Source organism: Eucalyptus grandis, chromosome 10 (assembly GCF_016545825.1).
Source record: "Eucalyptus grandis isolate ANBG69807.140 chromosome 10, ASM1654582v1, whole genome shotgun sequence".
Taxonomy (NCBI): Eukaryota; Viridiplantae; Streptophyta; class Magnoliopsida; order Myrtales; family Myrtaceae; genus Eucalyptus; species Eucalyptus grandis.
Window position 1 is genome coordinate 3206880 of NC_052621.1, and position 19260 is coordinate 3226139.

Here is a 19260-nt window from a genome sequence, read left to right on the forward strand (position 1 = left end):
AGGAGCTCGGCACGTGCTCAGCCGCGTGACCAGCTGGGAGATGGGACTCGCCAGGTGGGAAAACAAGGAGGGCCGCCGCCGCCGATTTGGATGCCAACCGAGCCGAGTCTCGCCCGCGGACACGCGTCCCACTCGGGGGCGGTGCGGGGGGTTGGCTCGGCGCAACATCGGAACCCGGTAAACGCGGGGATCGAGTCCACCTCGGAGAAGCTTCTTTTCTTCCGCGGCCGAGTCCATCGAAGTACTCGAGGAACGCTGATTTGCGAAACTGGGATCGGATTATAAATTATTAAATTATTTGGTCTGCCAAGTTTATAATTTATATAATTCGTAACGCATACTTTGAACTTGGATAAGATTTCTCCTTAAAAATCGCCATGGACTTATCAAGTCGTAGGGTGTTTTTGTCTTTTCAAGTTTAGCACCAAAGTATTTGTCTAGTGTGTTATAGAAACTTCTCAAGTTGGTATCAAAAACTCTTTTGGATTGTATTGAGAAACTCTTGTATTGAGCGACTGTAATAATATGTTATTAAGGTATTGATGATGACCCACTTGATTACTCTTCTAATAAAATATAATCTGATCTAATCCGTTAATTATAAAGGAGGCAAACTTATTGATTCTATCTAATACATGATTATCACCCGCATTGTTAAGTTGGATAACCAATTTTTTAGCCAATCTACACATGCATTTTCTTCCCTAAAATTGTGGAGTATCTTGACCCATTGAAGATACTTGAGTGTACGTTCACTTAAATGAAGCAAAGCAAAGACCTACTTCTTTAAGTGGTCACTTACAGTCTACCATGAATCACTCGATACATCCACTATGAAAATCAATGTCCATGAGTTCCCGCGATGAGCGGCCTCTGATAGCCTAGTTTGGAACATTATCGAAACCACCAAGAAAACAGGAAGAAGAATATTCAACTCGCAGACCTAGAAAGTAGATGGGGTTTGGTCTGCGGAACAAGGTAAAGGTAGGCCATTTGACATGTTCAAGGCGAACGACATCCATTAGCACGAGGTGCGGACTCTCCCGACTTTGTTTTGAAATTTCCCACGTCGACTTATGTCTCTATTCTTTGGAAGGATAAACCCCACCCAAGATAGGGTCGGACCCACCGGCTTGATCCTGAGTTGATTTTATGGACTAGACAGGAGGAGATGGAAAAATTAAGCCCTAGTCTAGCCATCTTTAAAGAATGGGCCACTTTATCTTCCTGTATGGTAAGAGGAATTGAGGATTTTGCTAGGCTAGCGATGGTAGTGGTGCAAGTCCAATTTGATTGGACCTAGCACGCTCGCTCAGCGCATCCACTGTATTTGATAAGAAAGACACCACGTTGCTATAGTCTAATCCTATCTAGTGAAATGTCCACAAAGCAACCCAAAAAAAAAAAAAAAAACAAAAAACGAAATATAAAAAAAAAAAAAAATTAATTATTAAACTATACCATCAACTATCTGCGTAAGTTTTTATAACAATTAACAATGCTTTCATAAAATTTCACAAGTTCATTTTGAATCCATTTATTCATTTAATCTTGCCTCTCTTATTATGTACTTTCACGTTTTGTGAGACACTAAAGTACATCTTACACGTGAATGGGAATATTAGAATGTTTTAAATGTTGAACTGCACTTTCATTTAAGGTTTTTGAATAGATGTTTGTTAATGGGGACAAATTTGAATCTTCGGAAGCAATGGTGCAGCGCAGCCGAAGAAAAGTTTTGAGCAAGAGAGGAGATAATAAACGAACGACCACTAGTGCTTTTGTAGTTGATTGTGGGCGTAATTACCTTTACTTTCCAATAAAGCCAATATAAGACAGCTCTCAAAACCTTGTCGGGACCGCCCTTTTTCCTCTCCCCTTTTTTCTCTCTCTCGTGTGCCATGGCGCAACTCCGCAGCGAAGGTTTAACTTCGCCGGAAAGGAAAAGGCGAGCGGATTCCAGGGTTTATCCACAAAATCCTCCAGCCATCATGGCGCGATTCCGAACTCCAGATCTCATGTCCCACGAAGACGGCCGGGAAATCACATTCAAAATTTCCAAGGTGGGCTGTCGGGAAGCAGGGACAAAATCACGAGTCCCCTAATTGGTGCGGTCCGACAGCGGCGAGAGCAGCAATCGTGGACCTCAAAAAGGAAGACCCAAAAAGAAAGAAAGAAAAAAGAAAAAGCAGACAATAAAATCCATAAATCATCACGTTGCTCATCGCACCCGGCGTGCCTCGCATTTGTACACCCACGAAGCAGCCTAGAAGGATTCAATTTGTGAAACTTCGGAGCATCCGATTCTCATCGGATTCATTAGAACAAATGCGTATGATATCTACCACTAGATTGTCTCCTCTTGGCAATTATTCTTTCAGAAAATGGAAAATATACTTATAAAAAATGTAAATGACCTCAATTAGAGGATAGACGAAAAGAGATTCGCTTTTCATTGTCATGGTTTTTGTGATTTTACTTGATATATATAGACGATTGACAACATTTAAGAGATTATACTTGCCCTTATTGAGCATTTCACGTAAAATGTTTACTTAATTTTTATATCCCAAGATTGGTAATAAATGATCTAACTCCCCCCATCTATGACAATCCACATGTCGAATTACTATAACTAAATAAGAATCGTTCACAGAATAGGCACATGGAAGGCAGCAAAGTAGGTAAATCGGCAAACGGGCACCTCACAAAAAAAAAAACTCGATTTCTCTCGAAACGATCTGAATTTGCAGGTAAAGATCCCATCTTCTCGTTTGTCGTAATTATACTTTTCCTCGGTGCTTTACCTAAGTCCCCACCACACAAGTCGGCATCTACCGCTAGAATATTCAGTGGTCGTCAAATGGGGGCCCCACCCCCGAACAGTAAATCCACGTGGCGCAGTGTCACTGGGCTGTCACGCAGGAAGACGCTACGACGACACTGTCGCTTTTTAGTCGAGCGAAGACCCAAAAAAGAAAGGGGAGGTCCAACTTCAACGATTCCACGTTCCAACCCCTTGAAATTTCCCAGCTCCATCCACCCCCCGTTCGACATACCGACAATCTCGTCTTCGTTAGGCTTTGTGGATAACTCTATTCTCTCTCTCTCTCTCTCTCTCTCCGCACCGTTTCGATTTCGATTCTTAAAAGAACGACTGAGACAAATTCCCCCTCCCCCATGCCACCCGTATTTTCCATTCCACACGCCTTTTCCTTCTATATATGCCCTCCTCTCTCTCCTCTTCTCCTCCTCAATTTCGAATTACCAAAGCCAAGCCAAACCTAAACCGACGAGTGGAGGGAGAAATCCTTCGTTTCCTTTTTAAGTCGTTTGATGCTGCGAAGATGGTCGATCTAGACTGGAAAGCAAAGAGAGCCACGTCAACTGCCGCCGCCCCCGACATGTCCCGGAAGTCCCCCCGGCTCTCCAACAAGCTCCACCTGCTGATCCCCACGCCGTTCCGCGGCGGCACCGACGTGCCCGCCGCCTCGGGCTCGGCCTCCTCGGCCTACGAGGCGTACCTGCGCCTCCCCGAGCTGCGGCGGCTCTGGGGCTGCAGGGAGTTCCCCGACTGGAAGTCCGAGCCCCTCCTCCGCCCGCCCCTCCAGGCGCTCGAGATCACCTTCCGGCTCGTCTCGACCGTGCTGTCGGACTCCAGGCCGTACGCGCACCGGCGCGAGTGGAAGCGGCGGCTCGAGGCGCTGGCCGCGACCCAGATCGGGCTCATAGCGGCTATAATCGAGAGCGAGGAGGACGAGGCGGAGACGCGCGGCGGCGCGCCGATCGCGGACGTGACTTCGGGCGTCGGCGTGCTGGCTCGCAACTGCAGCTCGGCGGAGGTCTGGCGGCTCCCCGGGGGCGAGGCCGCGGGCACGGTGGTGAGCCGCACGAGCGAAGCCAGCCTGCTGCCCAGGCTGGGGACGTGGCAGACGTCGGAGGACGTGGCGCAGAAGATCCTGTACACCATCGAGTGCGAGATGAGGCGGTGCCCGTACACGCTGGGCCTGGGAGAGCCGAACCTGACGGGGAAGCCGAGCCTGGAGTACGACGCCGTCTGCAAGCCCGGCGAGCTTCGCTCCCTCGCGAAGAATCCGTACGATCACCAGATCCAGAATCACGAGAACCAGAACCTGTACACGACGCACCAGATCCTGGAGTCGTGGGTTCAGGCGTCGAACGAGCTCTTGAATCGCGTCGCGGAGCAAATCGAGAGCAACAGCTTCGAGACGGCAGCGACGTACTGTTACTTGCTCGAGCGGACATGGAAGCTAATGACGGAGATCGAAGACCTCCACCTGTTGATGGATCCGGAGGATTTCCTCCGGCTGAAGAACCAGCTCGACCTCCGGAGCGAGGCGGCGGCGTTCTGCTTCCGCTCGAGAGGGCTCGTCGCGATGACGAGGAAGTGCAGGGACCTGAAGCACAAGGTGCCGTACATCCTCGGCGTCGAGGTGGACCCGAAGGGAGGGCCGAGGGTTCAGGAGGCGGCGATGAGGCTGTTCGGCGGCGGCGAGAAGAGGGAGCAGTACGCCAAGATCCACCTCCTGCAAGCGCTGCAGGCGATCGAGGCGGCGATGAAGAGGTTCTTCTTCGCGTACCGGCAGGTGCTCGGGGTGGCGGTGGGGAGCCTGGAGGCGACGGCGAGCCGAGCGGCGATGAGCCTCGAGCGGGACGACTCGCTGAGCCAGATGTTCCTGGAGCCGACCTACTTCCCCAGCTTGGACGCCGCTAAGACGTTCCTGAGCGACTCGTTGAGCCGAGAGCGCGGTCAGGCGTCTTGACCGGCCGGCCATGACCGAGCGAGGGGAAGAAAGGTGGAGACCTGGGCGTGTTTGACTTTGACGGGAGCGTCAACTCGTTCAAATACGTTATTGTTTCGTCAAAGTTTGACCGAATTTTTGTTCCCACAAAAAAAAAAAAAAAAAAATTGATAGAATTCTCTCTCTCTCTCTCTCTTCTCTTCTCTTCTTTTGTTTTTGCATTTGAATAGGGATAGAGATCGATTATTTATTCTTTGTATAATAATTTTTATAGTGGATTGATTGTAGTGCAACTTCTGTTTCAGACAATTGATGGGGTGGAATGTAAAAGAGCTTCAGCTTTCTCAGTCTATCTTGAGATGGTATGCGATTTTGGTTTGTAAATGAGTTGAAAAAATAGCCCAGAGATTTTTCAGTAATCAATTTCGAAGTACCATTTGCCTGTTAAATCAATTATATACTCTTTATCGTTATATTTTTAGCACGGTTTAATTCGAAAAGAGCAATTCGTCTTTTGGCTTTAGCTTTGAGTGAAAATATACACATAAAAGATGAAATATAACCCTCGGACAACATGTCGTAAAATTACCTATGCAATTTCTCTCCACATTCCCTCATTTCCAACCCTTGAAACCTATATATCGACTTTAGAAGCCCTCCAATCTCTAGTTGAGATGGTTTTGGTTTAACAATTCATAGGTGATCTAAATTCCTCTGACTAAGTCTTTCTAGCCTAAAGGAAGTAAGCCGAGAGCCACTCATCGGAGCGAGTGGATTTGAATTTCGCCATGTCTGGTCAAAATATTTTATCTTGAAAGAGAACAATTTCTCACATGCTTAGGGTTCATATAACAACATTTATGGAATAAAAATCGATTTCTAGTTAGAAATAGATTTCTTAATTTATGTTTTAGAAATTGAGAAGTTAAAAATTTTAGCTTCTAATTTCTTTTTCAAATCTATTTCTAGAATAGAAATATATTCCAGAAATAAAAAAATCAAATTGCATTACTAAACGGATTTCCGTTCCAAACATGTTCTAAGGAACAGAGAAACAGAAAAATAGAGAAATATAAATTTTATCATGCGCATCCTTAATGCCAATAGATAATGTCTCTCTCTCTTTATATGAGAAATAGTTGTGCAAGACACATTTCTTTCAAGGACATTGACTCTGCATAAGGCTCTGGCTAATTTTTTTACTGTTAAATCAACTATATCCTCTTATCATTATATCTTTAGCATAGCTTAATTTAGAAAGAACGATCCATCTCTTGGCTTAAGCTTTTGATTTTTGAGTGAAAATATACACATAAAAGATGAAAAATATAACCTTGAAACAACTTGTTGTAAATTTACCGATGCAGTTTCTCTCCCATTCCTCAATTCCAACCCTTGAAACCTACGTATCGACTTTGGAAGCCTTCAATCTCTGGTTGAGGTGGTTTTGGCTTATCAACACATAGTCTTTCTAGCCTAAAGAAAGTAAGCCAAGAGCCACTCATGTGAGCCACTGGATTCGAATTTCGCCATGTGTGGTCAAAATATGAGTAGGGTGAGAGCCTTTATCTTGAAAGAGAGCAATTTCTCACATGCTAATAGATATTGTCCCTCTCTCTTTTTATTTATTTATTTATTTATATGAGAAATGGTTATGCAAGGCACATCTTTTTCAAGGACATTGACTCTGCATAAGGCTCTGGCTAATTTTTGACTTGTCAAGTTGAAGTGAGCAATCGTCGTATGACAAAATTATACCTTTAATAGCTTAAACTTATTTCCAACCAGAGCAAGTAGTTAAAAAGGCTTCTTGTTGGGCCTCTTTTGGATCTCGGAATCCCTAGGATGTAATGTAAAGCAATTAGCGGTAGAGTCGGGGCTATGACTCAATGAATATATCGACCCAATTGGGAGTGTGAGGAAGAAAAACATAAAGCAACATGTGAGGAGTTGGTCTTGCATGAATAACAAGAAAAGAGTAATAATTCACTTTTCACTTTCACACGGGTTATTAGGATGTACCATGTTGGAGCTACTTCCCCCATCTAATCTGTCCTGGTATGGCTCCTAGCAGTAGAGATGATGGGCAACAGATTAGGGCCGACCTGGGATGGATCAAGTAGGGCCCTCAACCATTCGGATTTCTGTAGAACCAAACCGAATGGAACCGAAATAATACCCAATCCTTTCAACCATTACCCAATCAGAACGAGGCACGAACCGAGAAGAACTGATTCTTTTGTTGGTTCGGGCCAGGTTCTTTAATGGCCCTAACTCTCGGCCCCGTCCATCATCAATCACCCCACTTTGACGGCCTTTTTCCGAGCAAGCTTGCCTCTGCAAGTTCGTAGTCTGCACCGACTTTGGTGGACCGGCACTAAACAAACTGGGCTTGAAGTTACGGCTCGTTTCTTTAGCGTCTCCCCAAAAGCAGTCACGTTCTTCTGTTCACTCGCAACTAGATGCTTATAGAACAATTGTGGGCTCTTGCTCTGCGTGTGGCCTTCTTTTGACACCTTCGATTCGATTTGCAATTTTGGGTCTCCAACCCAGGCCCGCTCATCAGCTTCCCATAGACAAACTTAACTATCATATTATGCTTAGAGCAATAGGGCACGTTACGGGCTCGAAAAATTATCAAAAAAATCATAATATTTTTATTTGATCATTTTAATCATAAATCCTTTGACAATATATTAATGTAGTCATTCCGACTAATTTTAGCTGAAAATTGCTGACGTTGATGCTCTCTACCTTATGTGGCATGACTAGTATTGATGTGAATAATTTTAAAAAATCTTATTTATTTTCTATTTTTTTTTATTTGTTTCTTTTCTTTTGTCTCTCAAACTGTGGTCGATAAGAGTCATCAAGTTCTCACTACTAGCCACAATGAAAGAAAAGATAAAAAATAAAATAAAATTCATATTTTTAAAAAAAATTGTAAAAGGTATCTACATCTTCGATTTCTAGCAAAAACAACAAATTGTTAAAATGTTTAGAACTATATTGATTAAATTGAAATGTTTATGACTAAATTTTCGCAAAAAATATAGCTTCGAATCAATAGAACAATCAAGTTAGATTTTGAGACGTGATATTACTTAATTTGAGTATTTATTTGCCCTACATCGTTACTAATGGTCATCGGCAAAAATATCCTCTAGTATATAATAGAGTTTCAAATAAAAATACTAGATAACAATTTTATTATTTTTCTAGAGTCTCTTATGAGAAACAATTGGAAATAATGGATGTATATTCTTTCAAAAGAAAACAAAAATGGAAGAAAAAGATTATAAAAAGACTTGAAAATTCTGCAAAGAATTGAACACAAATGTTGAATAAATATATTTGAACGGATACAACCTTTCAAAGATAAAGAAGTTATTTTTGATCAAACACAACTTTCCAATGGTTGTAAAAGTGCCTAATAACCATTATGCAAAAATAATAAATTCAAAGTTAAATAATTAAAAATAATTGTTACTCTATTATGAAAAATTATATTGTTTCAATAGGATGCACAAGTTATTTTATAACAAGTAATTCGAATTTTAATAGATAGAAAATAATGATCGTTGATTAGTGCCAAATCTCGTCTACATATGTACTTATATCATTTTGATATGGGACAATGCACCTCCTAGTTTGTTACTACCAACATAAATTGATAGCCGTACAATAGATTATGACTTATGATTTGTAAAGATCATGGATTTCTCTATCATTTTTCAGTGAAAATACTGATTACTCCCCTCATTGTTTGTTATTCAACCATTTCAACCATTTAAAACCTTCAACTGGTTATCATAATTTTTGTCATTAGACATCAAATCAAGCTAAATTTCACTTTTCTCTCGAATCCTTGCGTACCCGGAACACTCATCTTGAGCTTTGTCTATTGGACCGGGGGAAATTAGGTCCTCTCAATGTTGAGATTGCGAATTAGTACGTGCACATCAAGAGGGTCTTCTTCATGTTCATTCATTTTTTTACTACTAATACAATTCAGATGAATCCTTTCGGATGGCACCTTAAAATAAACAATTAATCAAAAGTATCTTTTTTTTTTTTTTTAATTTTTTGTCAAAAAGATACATTTCATGTATAAACAATATAGAAACACAGTTCAACTACAAATCAAGACAAATTTGATATAAATCCAAAACAAAACAAACTCCTTATTAGAAGATGAATCATCACAATAAGATTATGGACCACACACTCAAAGAGCATATTTGTGACTTTTTCATAACAAAATTGGCGACTGATTATTGAATTCGTCTTCAGTAATAAACACACACCAAGATCTCTAGTTATTACTACTATTTTGCTTTTTAGTGGTGCGCGTCTCGATTTGGCGTCTCCAACATCATCGCCATTCGGAGTAATAAGGTAAGTGAAGCCTTCAAAAAGTTCCTCTAATCTAATTCGAAATTGAACTTGTACACCAATGAAATCCGAATGAAGAGAAACAAAGAAATTTTATGCTAAAAAAAAATCTCAAATTTAGATTAGATCGAAATAGAAACCTTCTCGAAAAGGGAGAGAAACTTCTAGATCTAAAACAAATTGAAAGAGAAAAGCTCTTCAAAACGGGAGGAAAGTAAACACATCAGTCAAAGAAAAAGGAAAAAGGAAAAAGGGAGGAATGGATAGGTCTAATTCAAACCCTCCCCTCCGTAGAAATTGGAGGAGAAAAGTATGTGAAGATGAGAGGGAGATGGCAGAATCCTAACATGCGTACAATCAAAAGTAACTTTACCTGACTAGTCAATTGGTGGACAACAATGTAGCAAGAAATTACTTGGCAGGTCATTGGTCAATACGACAAAGTGAGGATAGTGACATTTGCCTGCTCACCGGAGTGTTTCAATATTGACATTTACTTAACATTCAATAATCGAAATCTTTCAAGACGCATAAATTTTTAACTTTTTCTCGACTTCTAAACCTTAGATGACATTTTTCTGGAAAAACAAAATGAATACTCATCACGAGCTCTCTCAAACAACTTTTCATGCCCGCAAGGGCTTTTAGGGTTTAACCACTATTTACGTAAGCAGATTTAAATTATCACAGTTTCTCTTTATTTTTTATTTGAAAAATATGCTGCGGTTCACATCTCTAACCTACTTCCACTATAGTCTACAGCGAAAGACACGCAACAATTTCCTTTTCAACCTCTAGCTTCCGTCCCTACTCTTATTCCCTCACCCAGCATGTGATCCACACTAACTTGGAGAACTCTCTCTCTCTCTCTCTCTCTCCCCATTTGAATTTGGGTTTCATCTGCATTTAATTCTTTCCAATTTGTAAGCACGAATGTTCTATCACGGTCTCAATTTGTGGGCTACGGCCATGTGGCATGCATTTTGGTGTCAAATGTGGACCTGTTGTATACTCATGAATTATGGCGTTCGTTAATTTGCAGCAAATATTAAGGAAACATGGCAAATTAAAGCCCGGAAATTCGCTAACAGGGGTTACGGACTAATTTCAATCCTCTTCGTTGCCGCTAATATAGCTAGTCTAATCAAATTAGGTGAGCTAAAGTAGTACTATAAGCCAAAAAAGTCTCACAGCCAAGGTGGTCCTTATCTAGAGGAACTGCTACGTGTCGTTTTGCTTCCATCGAACCTGTGGATAGCATTGGTCGCGGCTATCGACAATCATAGAGCATATTAAATAATATGCAAAGGGCGACCATGGAAAGGGAAAAATAAATAATGGGGCGAGATAAGGTTATAGTTGTCAGCATTGGCCGTCGTCGATTAATAATTCGATCAAGCGTCTTGATGATGATGATCAAAGCGCAAATGCGGTGTCTACTTACCTATTAATTATTACCGACCAATTTGTTTGACAATTGATCGTTTTGTGATTTTTTTAATCTACGTGACAACGATGGGATTCCTTTCCAATTCCAATCCTTTGTCTTTTAACCTCGAATTGAGTAGCATAAGTTTCTATATAATTATATGTACAGTCCATCGGTAATTTCTCGATAGATGCATCGTTTGTGACACAACAATTCTATTTAGCGGGAAATTTTTTGACTCGTCATTGTTATGGTTGTGGCCATACCAGTCGGCATGTTGCTACTTATGCTATATAACAAGCTAGGTCACAATTTGAAATAAACGAGATTTAATTGATATTTCAAATCATCTTAAAAATAACGTATTCGAGTTCGCCTCTTCAACCTAACACGCGATACTATACCGAGCAATAATTGCACATGAGATCTTCACGATTTCTCAATTACAATGTCCCAATCGTTTTACCTGATGCCACCAATTCCTCAGAGGTTTGTCTTTTCCCTTCTCTAAGGCGTGACTTCAATGCTTCTTTTTCTATGTGCTTGATGCAGAATGGTCGGTGACCGGACCTGCGTCATGGAGATTGATTTCTTAACACCCTTGTGGACACATTTTTGCCAACTAAGTTCGAGTCGTTCGACATGTCGCATTCACGATCATATTATAAAGTCGTAACTTGAATTTAAAACCCATCCGAGACTAAAAAGCATAGAGAAAAAAACGAATGAATTGCCATCCTAACATGATTGGTCGGCTGTCTTATATTATGACGCAATTATCATAATTTCGCTTCTCTAATCTCCCACTCGGGTCCCACCACCTTCTCTCCAGCCAAACACTCCCCACTACCCACTCTTTATAACCTAACCGCCCCCACTCTCCGTCCTTCATCGGAGCTCGACCAAACCGCCAGTTAGATCCAGTCGCGAACAATCGAACCGTAGAGACCAGCAAGAGGGAGGCATGGAGGGGAAGGAAGAGGACGTTAGGGAGGGAGCCAACAAGTTCCCGGAGAGGCAGCCGATTGGGACATCGGCCCAGAGCCAGGACGGGCGGGACTATGCCGAACCCCCGCCGGCGCCGCTCTTTGAGCCCTCGGAGCTGACGTCGTGGTCCTTCTACCGGGCGGGGATCGCCGAGTTCATGGCCACGTTCCTGTTCCTGTACATCACCATCTTGACCGTGATGGGCGTAGTGAAAGCCCCTACCAAGTGCACGACGGTCGGAATTCAAGGCATCGCTTGGGCCTTCGGAGGCATGATCTTCGCTCTCGTCTATTGCACCGCCGGTATCTCGGGTAATTACTTAGGATCCTTCTTTCTGTCTTTTATTTTACTAAGATATTCACCTCTTTCATCAAACAAGTACCCTGTGATAGGTTTTCAAGAGCTAGTTAAATCCACTATAGTCTGCTATTTTCTCCGTGGTTTATAAGTTTTCAGTGATGATATTTGGTTATTTGTGGACGTCTAGGTGGTCACATAAACCCAGCGGTGACGTTCGGGCTGTTCCTGGGTAGGAAGCTGTCCTTGACGAGGGCCGTCTACTACATGGTGATGCAGTGCCTGGGCGCCATATGCGGGGCCGGCGTGGTGAAAGGGTTCGAAAAGGCTAGCACGTTCGAGAGGCTGAACGGGGGCGCCAACTTCGTCGCCCATGGCTACACCAAAGGCGACGGCCTCGGCGCCGAGATCGTCGGTACCTTCGTGCTCGTTTACACCGTCTTCTCCGCCACCGACGCTAAGCGGAGCGCCAGAGACTCTCACGTCCCTGTAAGCTTCCTCTAACTGATAAGAATTAAGCGGGCGGAGCATATCATTCCCTTTTAGTATCATCACCAAGCAGCGGATATATGACATCGAATTATTGCTTTGGCCGTGCGCTTGCGTAGATTCTGGCCCCGCTGCCAATCGGGTTCGCGGTGTTCCTGGTGCACTTGGCCACGATCCCCATCACCGGGACCGGCATCAACCCGGCCAGGAGCCTCGGCGCGGCCATCATCTTCAACAATGACCGTGGCTGGGACGACCACGTGAGTGTCCCCCTTAACTTCCCTCGAAGTTTCCTGGAGCTGCAAGTACCAGCTCCCTCCCCTCTCTTCTTTCCTCGATTACTAACAGTGGCATCTTGTTTCGGTGCAGTGGATTTTCTGGGTGGGACCATTCATCGGTGCTGCGCTCGCCGCCCTCTACCATCAAGTGGTGATCAGGGCCATCCCTTTCAAGACCCGGTGATGCCCCCTGAATCCTCCCCGTCACTTGCCCCGTCAAGGAACAAACCCTAAGATGATTGAAAAAAAAGCTGGCGGGCCCGACTTCTTTTGGTTTCTGCCTATGTGTGTCTGGCATGTGTTTAAAGATTTGCGTAATTTTCAATAGTGCTTTGCAAAGGCTCTTTTCGCTTTCAACTTTAGCCGAAGGAGGGTCCCCCCCGCATGACCTGTGGAATGTAAAGGGGGGTCCAATCTGTAAGCAGTGCCTTGTATTATATGTGTTTTATCGTGAAGGTGGTGATCCGTCACATCAAAATAAGTTATGGTAAAACGAGAAAAAAAGGAAAGAAAAAAAGGAAGAAGGTATTCTCTTTATCTCCACCGAGTCGTCCTCAAGCACCATGGATCGATTCCGTCTTGTTGAGTTTTGTTGTCTTCTGTGATGTGAAATATAATAATGTGCAGATCGGAACGCTCGACATGTTTATCTGCTTCCCCCCTCCACTTTGCTTTTTTTTTTCACATGGCATCTTCGCTCGGATATTCGCCGTCTCCGCCGGAGGCTGTCTTCATGCAACGAAGCAATCGTAGGTGCTCCTTGCTTTCTTGAGTGTGACAAAAAGCAGTAAACGTACGATATTTTCGAAACTAGACTTTTTAGATCTAGGAGCGGGAGGGCTGTACATCGTATCTAAAAGTTCTTGCCCGAGTCTTACCCATGATTAACAAAACGTGAGCAAATGCTCGTGTCGAACGAGCCTAACTAGTCGGTTCAGGCCGAAGAACAAAGAACATGTCCGAGTCCATTTATTAGCAACTTGGGATCAACAGGACCCTCCCGCCCGTGGCTTGTCATGCCTACGATGGACTGACCAAACGCCTTGCAACGTCGGCGGCCACAACCCTGATCGAAACCCTGAGCCCTCCTTTGCTTGTATACGTGTTAACCATGGTTAGTAGGAAAATGAAATGGTTCTCTCCGTGTTCCTCCTTGTTCTTATATCATCAGCTTAACAGATTTTTTTTTTTTATTATATCCAAGGAACCCGTCAGCCGTTCGTAACCTTACAGCCGTTCATAACCGCCAGGTAAAAGCTTAAAAGATTCTTTATTACTTATTAAATCATAAGCACCTTAATGAAATCAGCCTAATGCAATAACAAAAAGGAATCCTTCCGGATAACACTTGAAACAAAAAGGGTCCTTTCAGATGACACTTGGAATTACTAATTCAAGGGACATGCTTTTTGAGCACAACAATTATGCTGACTCCCATCCTCCTTCCCTTAGCCAAATCATCACCTAGGATAATGGGAAGCTTTTCGCCGTAGAGCTTGTCCATGACCTCCTCGCCGAGATGGTGGGAGATTACGGAACCCGTGTAGGATCTGGCATGTTTAGCCGTCTTCCTTCCCCTGCTACGAGGATCCTCATCTGGTGCGGTTCCTCCGGCGTCGACCTCGAACATCTCCATGTGTTCGATCTGGAAGGACCCTTCTTCATCGACCGTGCCTTGAACTTCCTCTGAAGATGCCATGTAGTATGGCACATTTAAGGTATCTAGTTTCTCCTCCTCGACGAGCCCCTAAAAGGTTCAAAGATTGAAACGCGAAAGTGAAGATTTTTGCCATGACACACACCTTGGTCCAGCGTAAGTCTAATATATATAGAATGATCATTTTTTTTTTTTAATTGAAGTCCCATTAGTATTATCACATATGGAAATGGCGGATTTTGGAATCTGATGTTGACTGTATTGACACGTTAGCTCGAAATAAGATGAAAACTGATTTATAATAAGGACTGGATTCCCTTTGCAAGGCATGTTAATGGGTCAGGGCAACACTTTATTCTTGCAATGGACATGATGGAAGTTTGGTACTCAAAACATTAATTCTAGTTTTGTCGAGTGTTGGTATGTACTGTCACATACTAAAACCCCGGTATCTATCTAATTTGCGCACAGAATGGATCTATACTTTCATATCCATGTCTTGTAACGTGTAGAATTTATGAAAGCTGAAAAGCTAATAAAAAATAACTTTACCTCTGAAACCAAATCAGCAATTGCCTCTCCAAGTTTTCCCCACATGTCGAGGCTGTCCAGGCTCGCAAAGTCCTCTTCTTTCCTCCCGTGAAGTACCAACACCAGGCGACCATTATCGACCATCTCTTCGCAGCGGGACTTTAAAAATGCCGATAGATCTGCTCGGAACTGATCTAAGTAGGCCTTCTTCACCAGGTCCGGGCTAGCCTTCGAAATGGAGATCCTTCCCTTGTTCAACGGGAAGCCTTCTTCGCTCATGAGACTTGGTGCCTTTCATTTGGTTAACTTCCAAGTTAATGCAGGATTAACATGACCATCTATCGCGATTATGATGTGTTTGCTTTACAGCTCTCTTTCAAGTATGTATGCGTGAGTCAAATGGGATATTGGTGAGAGTCGAATCCAAGTCCATCTACTTAAAAATAGCTGAACCTTATATATTGATAATTAATATGATCAGTCGAATAATTTGACACCTATTTCTCTCTTATGATATTGTCATTCACATGCTATATCAGATGTATCAATAAAATTTTGAGTGAGATAGTTGAGAAATTTGAGCCTAAGTAATCTTGCACTCTAAACAATGAAACATTATCAGATGACCTAATCCGTGATCTATAAGGTATGTTGACCTTACATGTAACTCTTGCAATTATATTCACCGCAACAATCATTGGAAGCACACACACATATATGCATTCAAATTTACCTGAGATAACCAATGGACACTATAGGAAGAATGCGCAAGGTGCACACAGTTGCGAGGGAAGAGCCTTCCGTGGAAAGAACCCGGAACTCCCATTATAAAGCACGATAAGCTTTCATAGCTTTGTGAGAAGCTCGACAGGCTCTTGAACAATGTGTTGAAATCATTTCCGGGAAGATCATTAAGATAAAATTGGAACTCAGGCTGGGGGCAATTCAAGCGCGCACACTTCTTCTGCACACTCTCTAAAACGGTCGACATGAAAGTTACTGTGCTAGGACCCGAAGCGCAGCCTAAATCGGCCACATTTAGAAGCTCGCACGGAAAGAAATCTTCCTCAAGTAGAGAGCCAACTGTACTCGCTATCTTGGGCTTCGTCACAGACGCAACCTTTTGCTGGAATGCAAGAAACGAACCATTCTCATAAACCAACCTATCCCGTAGTTTAGAGAAAACATTGAACCACGACTTTCAATACTATCAAAAGAGGAAATTGTATTCCATGAATCACGATTGGCGATTGATCATGCCTATTTATATCTGAAAGGGGGGGGGGGGTATTAAATTGAATGAAACGAACCGTGTAGGTGGAGGTCTGAGCGTAGCTTTGTTCTCCGTCTCCTTTGCTCATGAAGAGAACTCGTTTCACATCCATGGTGAAGAGTGATCGCTGAGGTCTTGAGACCGGTTGATACGGCAGGTGTATATTCCCACCGTCTTCTGCTGATTCTACACTGTTGTCACTGCTTGGAAAACATGCACCGCCGCTTCCATGTCAGGAGGGAGAAGAAGAGGAGGCCATCTTTTGATGATAAGGAAAGCTTGGTATGCCTTCTCCCACTCACCTCCCGAACTTTTTCTTTTGTTTCGATTCCTGTCCTAATCGTTCCAGTTGTTGTTGTCTTTCCTGACTGGGGTACTGGTGCTTTTGACTTGGGCTGCTTCAATTAACTTTCCTATTTTATTAAATGTTGAAATATGATCCATTTTACTAGAGTTAGTCTAGCATAATCTTTACAAATATTTTGAAGCGGTTAGAAATAGAGGTGGAAAGGAGCCCACGTCAGTGTTTAGAAGAATCCAAGAGGCAATCCTTGATCAAGTCACTTGGCTAATGGTCAAAGAGAGCGTGCATTAAATGGAGAACACAACCTGTGCATCTGCCGCTCTCGTGAGAGGGATGTAAGGAGTGGCGTGATAAGAGAGAAAAACAAGAGTGCAGGGTGTCATAATGTGCTGTGTAGTGTGTGGACCAAGTGATGGTGAGAGCAAGAACCGTGAGAGTGGTGTGTGTGTGAATGTGAGAGTACATGACAAAAATCATAATTAAGTCTTGAACTCTCCGTCGGTAGAATTTCTATTTTCAAAAACGGCTCATGACAAATGACCGAAGATTGCTTGTCGGATTTCTGGCGCTTGAATTCAACCGGGGGGGTGAGAGAGAGAAGGTGAGGTTGGCGAAACATAGATATCCTCAATTCTTTGATTGGCTCTCATGTGCTTTTTGCCTGGATTTTTCCATGAGAGAGGGAGAGAGAGAGAAATGAAGGCCACAAGTTACTATCATTTGTCTCTTTGGGAAGATATTGGCTTGACCCCAAACCAAATTGAAGAGGGGTCACATTTTTCCAAGGAAAGTGCGCAATTCCATTTGCATCACTAATGATGGAAGAGGACAAGATTCTTAAGGTTCATTAGTATCCCTATAGACTAACGTTTCAACTCATCACCATTCATAATTCATACCCAACCCAATAAAGTACCATGCCTCACTAAGCGACCAATTGTAGGAAACTCCCTGGCCATTTTCTTAATCACTAGGTTTCATTGTAAAAAATCAATGGTCGGGAGGGCAAAAGTGCTACAGAGCCAACAATCATCATACGTCGCAGACCTATAATTAGTTATATTGTGGACCACCTGATTAATTAATTTACTACTAAAGTAAGTTTCGGATTTTGGTGTTCAGCTAGGGAATTTAGGATCGGTTTTTGCTTAAACATAACAAGAATCTTGTAAAAAAAAATGTCTCTTTTCCGGTAGAGAGACACAATCTATTTCTAACAAAGGAGCTGGACATTTGCTTACGAAATGGAAGCTTAGTCAACAGGGGGGTCGAAGCATACATTTTTCAGCGTGATAAAGATGCTAACTAACTCGATCCTTCGTGCTCTATCCATGTCGCAGCCTTTTTAGCTACCTTTGTTCCTCTGCCTGCTGTGAGGACCCTCAACCTCATCATCGGGTGAAATCCCTTCGAGATCGATTTCGACCGTCTCCACATGTTTGATTTCGAAGGATACCTCCTTACGAACCATTTCCTCGACTTCCTTGGCCAACACCATGTAAGCCGGCATAAGGCCCCATGGACTAAATATAAGTAAATTTGGAGAAATTAAACATTAAAGCACGAAATAAAGATGAATAAGGTAGCCCTATTAGATCCCTAGTCGAGCTTAAGTATTATATTAAAATTAGACTTAATCTATGAACGGAAAGGGTCATATGGATTTCGGGTCTAGAAGTTGTCCAGGTCTCCATATGACTAAGAAAATGTAAACAACTGCTCTACGTCCGAACAAACCTAATTACTAGGCCAAGGAGCGAATAACTCGTCCAAATCCATTTGCACTTTAGGCTGAACAGGCTCGTGGCCGTAGGTTTTTCCATGATCATGAGATCGGAAAGAGAGAGAGATTGAAAGGGACCGCATTTCTTATTTTTTCTTCCTTTTTTAAAACCAAGGGAGCAAGTTATTATAATTTTTGTTTTTGAAAATACCTCACAAGTCCTATAAACTGGTTAAATTCAAACTATTAAAATATGTATGTGGCACTATCTTAGAGCATTTGCATGTAATTGGTAAGATTCGAATAGAATACTTCCGGTCGCAAGTTGGATATCCTCCAATGCGAACCAACTATGTACCAAATTTAAATATTAATAGAGGTGTCAAACGGGTTGTTGGGTCGGGTTTGGGTCGGGTCATTAATGGGTCGACCCAAATTGACCAATTAACCCATTTATGACCCATTTAAGCCTAATGTAAAATTTTCGACCTACACCCGACACAACCCATACCCGACCCATACCCGACTCTACCCATATTAATAAAATATTTTCATATTTAACCAAATTTAGGAAAACTTATTCTTATGTTTTTTTTAAAGATTATATTACTAAAAAACTTCCAAAATTATTTCTTATATATATTATTTTTTTTAAAATGGTATTGCTAATATAGTTTTATACAACACAAGTTTAATGGACAAATTTTATAATTTTTAAAATAATTATTTAAAAAATCAAATTTTAATTTTTTAATTATTATTTTTATTTTTAAAATGTAATTTTCTTTTTTCTTTTTGGTTCTTCTTCCGACCGGCCACAAGCGAGCCTCAAGCTCACTCGACCCCGGTGAGCTCGAGGCTTGCTAGATCGGCGAGCTTGAGGCTCGAGCCTCGCTAGATCTAGTGAGCGTGAGGCTCATCGGCGTCGGGCAAGCTCGAGCTTGCCCCTCGTCGGATTTGGCGAGGCTCGCCGGTGTCGGGTGAGCTCAAGCTCACACCTCGCTAGATCCGGCGAGGCTTGAGCCTTGCTCGATGCCGGTGAGTTCAAGTCTCGCCGGATCGGCGAGGTTCGAGCCTCGCGGGCATCGGCGAGGTCTCCGCCTCGCTAGATCCGGCAAGCTCGAGGCTCGCCGG

General features: G+C 42.8%; 3 protein-coding genes across 3 annotated transcripts; 2 read left to right on the plus strand and 1 right to left on the minus strand.

Moving 5' to 3' along the window:
• The first annotated feature begins 3129 nt into the window (after positions 1-3129).
• LOC104421106 (nematode resistance protein-like HSPRO2) lies at positions 3130-5150 on the plus strand. Its single transcript, XM_010032949.3, has one exon. It carries the CDS (start codon positions 3225-3227, stop codon positions 4782-4784), a length of 1560 nt encoding a protein of 519 aa, XP_010031251.1. The 5' UTR covers positions 3130-3224; the 3' UTR covers positions 4785-5150.
• A 6308-nt stretch (positions 5151-11458) lies between these two features.
• LOC104421107 (probable aquaporin PIP1-4) lies at positions 11459-13279 on the plus strand. The gene is made up of 4 exons (XM_010032950.3): positions 11459-11885; positions 12062-12360; positions 12480-12620; positions 12730-13279. Exons 1-4 carry the CDS (start codon positions 11552-11554, stop codon positions 12820-12822), a joined length of 867 nt encoding a protein of 288 aa, XP_010031252.1. The 5' UTR covers positions 11459-11551; the 3' UTR covers positions 12823-13279.
• A 636-nt stretch (positions 13280-13915) lies between these two features.
• Positions 13916-16435, minus strand: LOC104421108 (probable caffeine synthase 2). The gene is made up of 4 exons (XM_010032951.3): positions 16137-16435; positions 15560-15952; positions 14848-15117; positions 13916-14385 (listed from the first exon to the last, which is right to left on the minus strand). The coding sequence occupies exons 1-4, from the start codon at positions 16209-16211 to the stop codon at positions 14032-14034; spliced, it is 1092 nt and encodes a 363-aa protein (XP_010031253.2). The 5' UTR covers positions 16212-16435; the 3' UTR covers positions 13916-14031.
• Positions 16436-19260: the final 2825 nt, after the last annotated feature.

What these genes read in the sequence shown, in the direction of transcription:
- LOC104421106 (XM_010032949.3), top strand. Translation starts at nt 3,225, where the DNA reads ATGCCCTCCTCTCTCTCCTCTTCTCCTCCTCAATTTCGAATTACCAAA.
- LOC104421107 (XM_010032950.3), top strand. Translation starts at nt 11,552, where the DNA reads ATGGAGGGGAAGGAAGAGGACGTTAGGGAGGGAGCCAACAAGTTCCCG. An exon ending in TTGCACCGCCGGTATCTCGG is followed by an intron (nt 11,886 to 12,061) that starts GTAATTACTTAG and finishes GTGGACGTCTAG; the next exon opens with GTGGTCACATAAACCCAGCG. An exon ending in ACCGTGGCTGGGACGACCAC is followed by an intron (nt 12,621 to 12,729) that starts GTGAGTGTCCCC and finishes GTTTCGGTGCAG; the next exon opens with TGGATTTTCTGGGTGGGACC.
- LOC104421108 (XM_010032951.3), bottom strand. Translation starts at nt 16,211, where the DNA reads ATGGATGTGAAACGAGTTCTCTTCATGAGCAAAGGAGACGGAGAACAA. An exon ending in CTCAGACCTCCACCTACACG is followed by an intron (nt 15,953 to 16,136) that starts GTTCGTTTCATT and finishes CTTGCATTCCAG; the next exon opens with CAAAAGGTTGCGTCTGTGAC. An exon ending in TTGCTGATTTGGTTTCAGAG is followed by an intron (nt 14,386 to 14,847) that starts GTAAAGTTATTT and finishes TGAACCTTTTAG; the next exon opens with GGGCTCGTCGAGGAGGAGAA.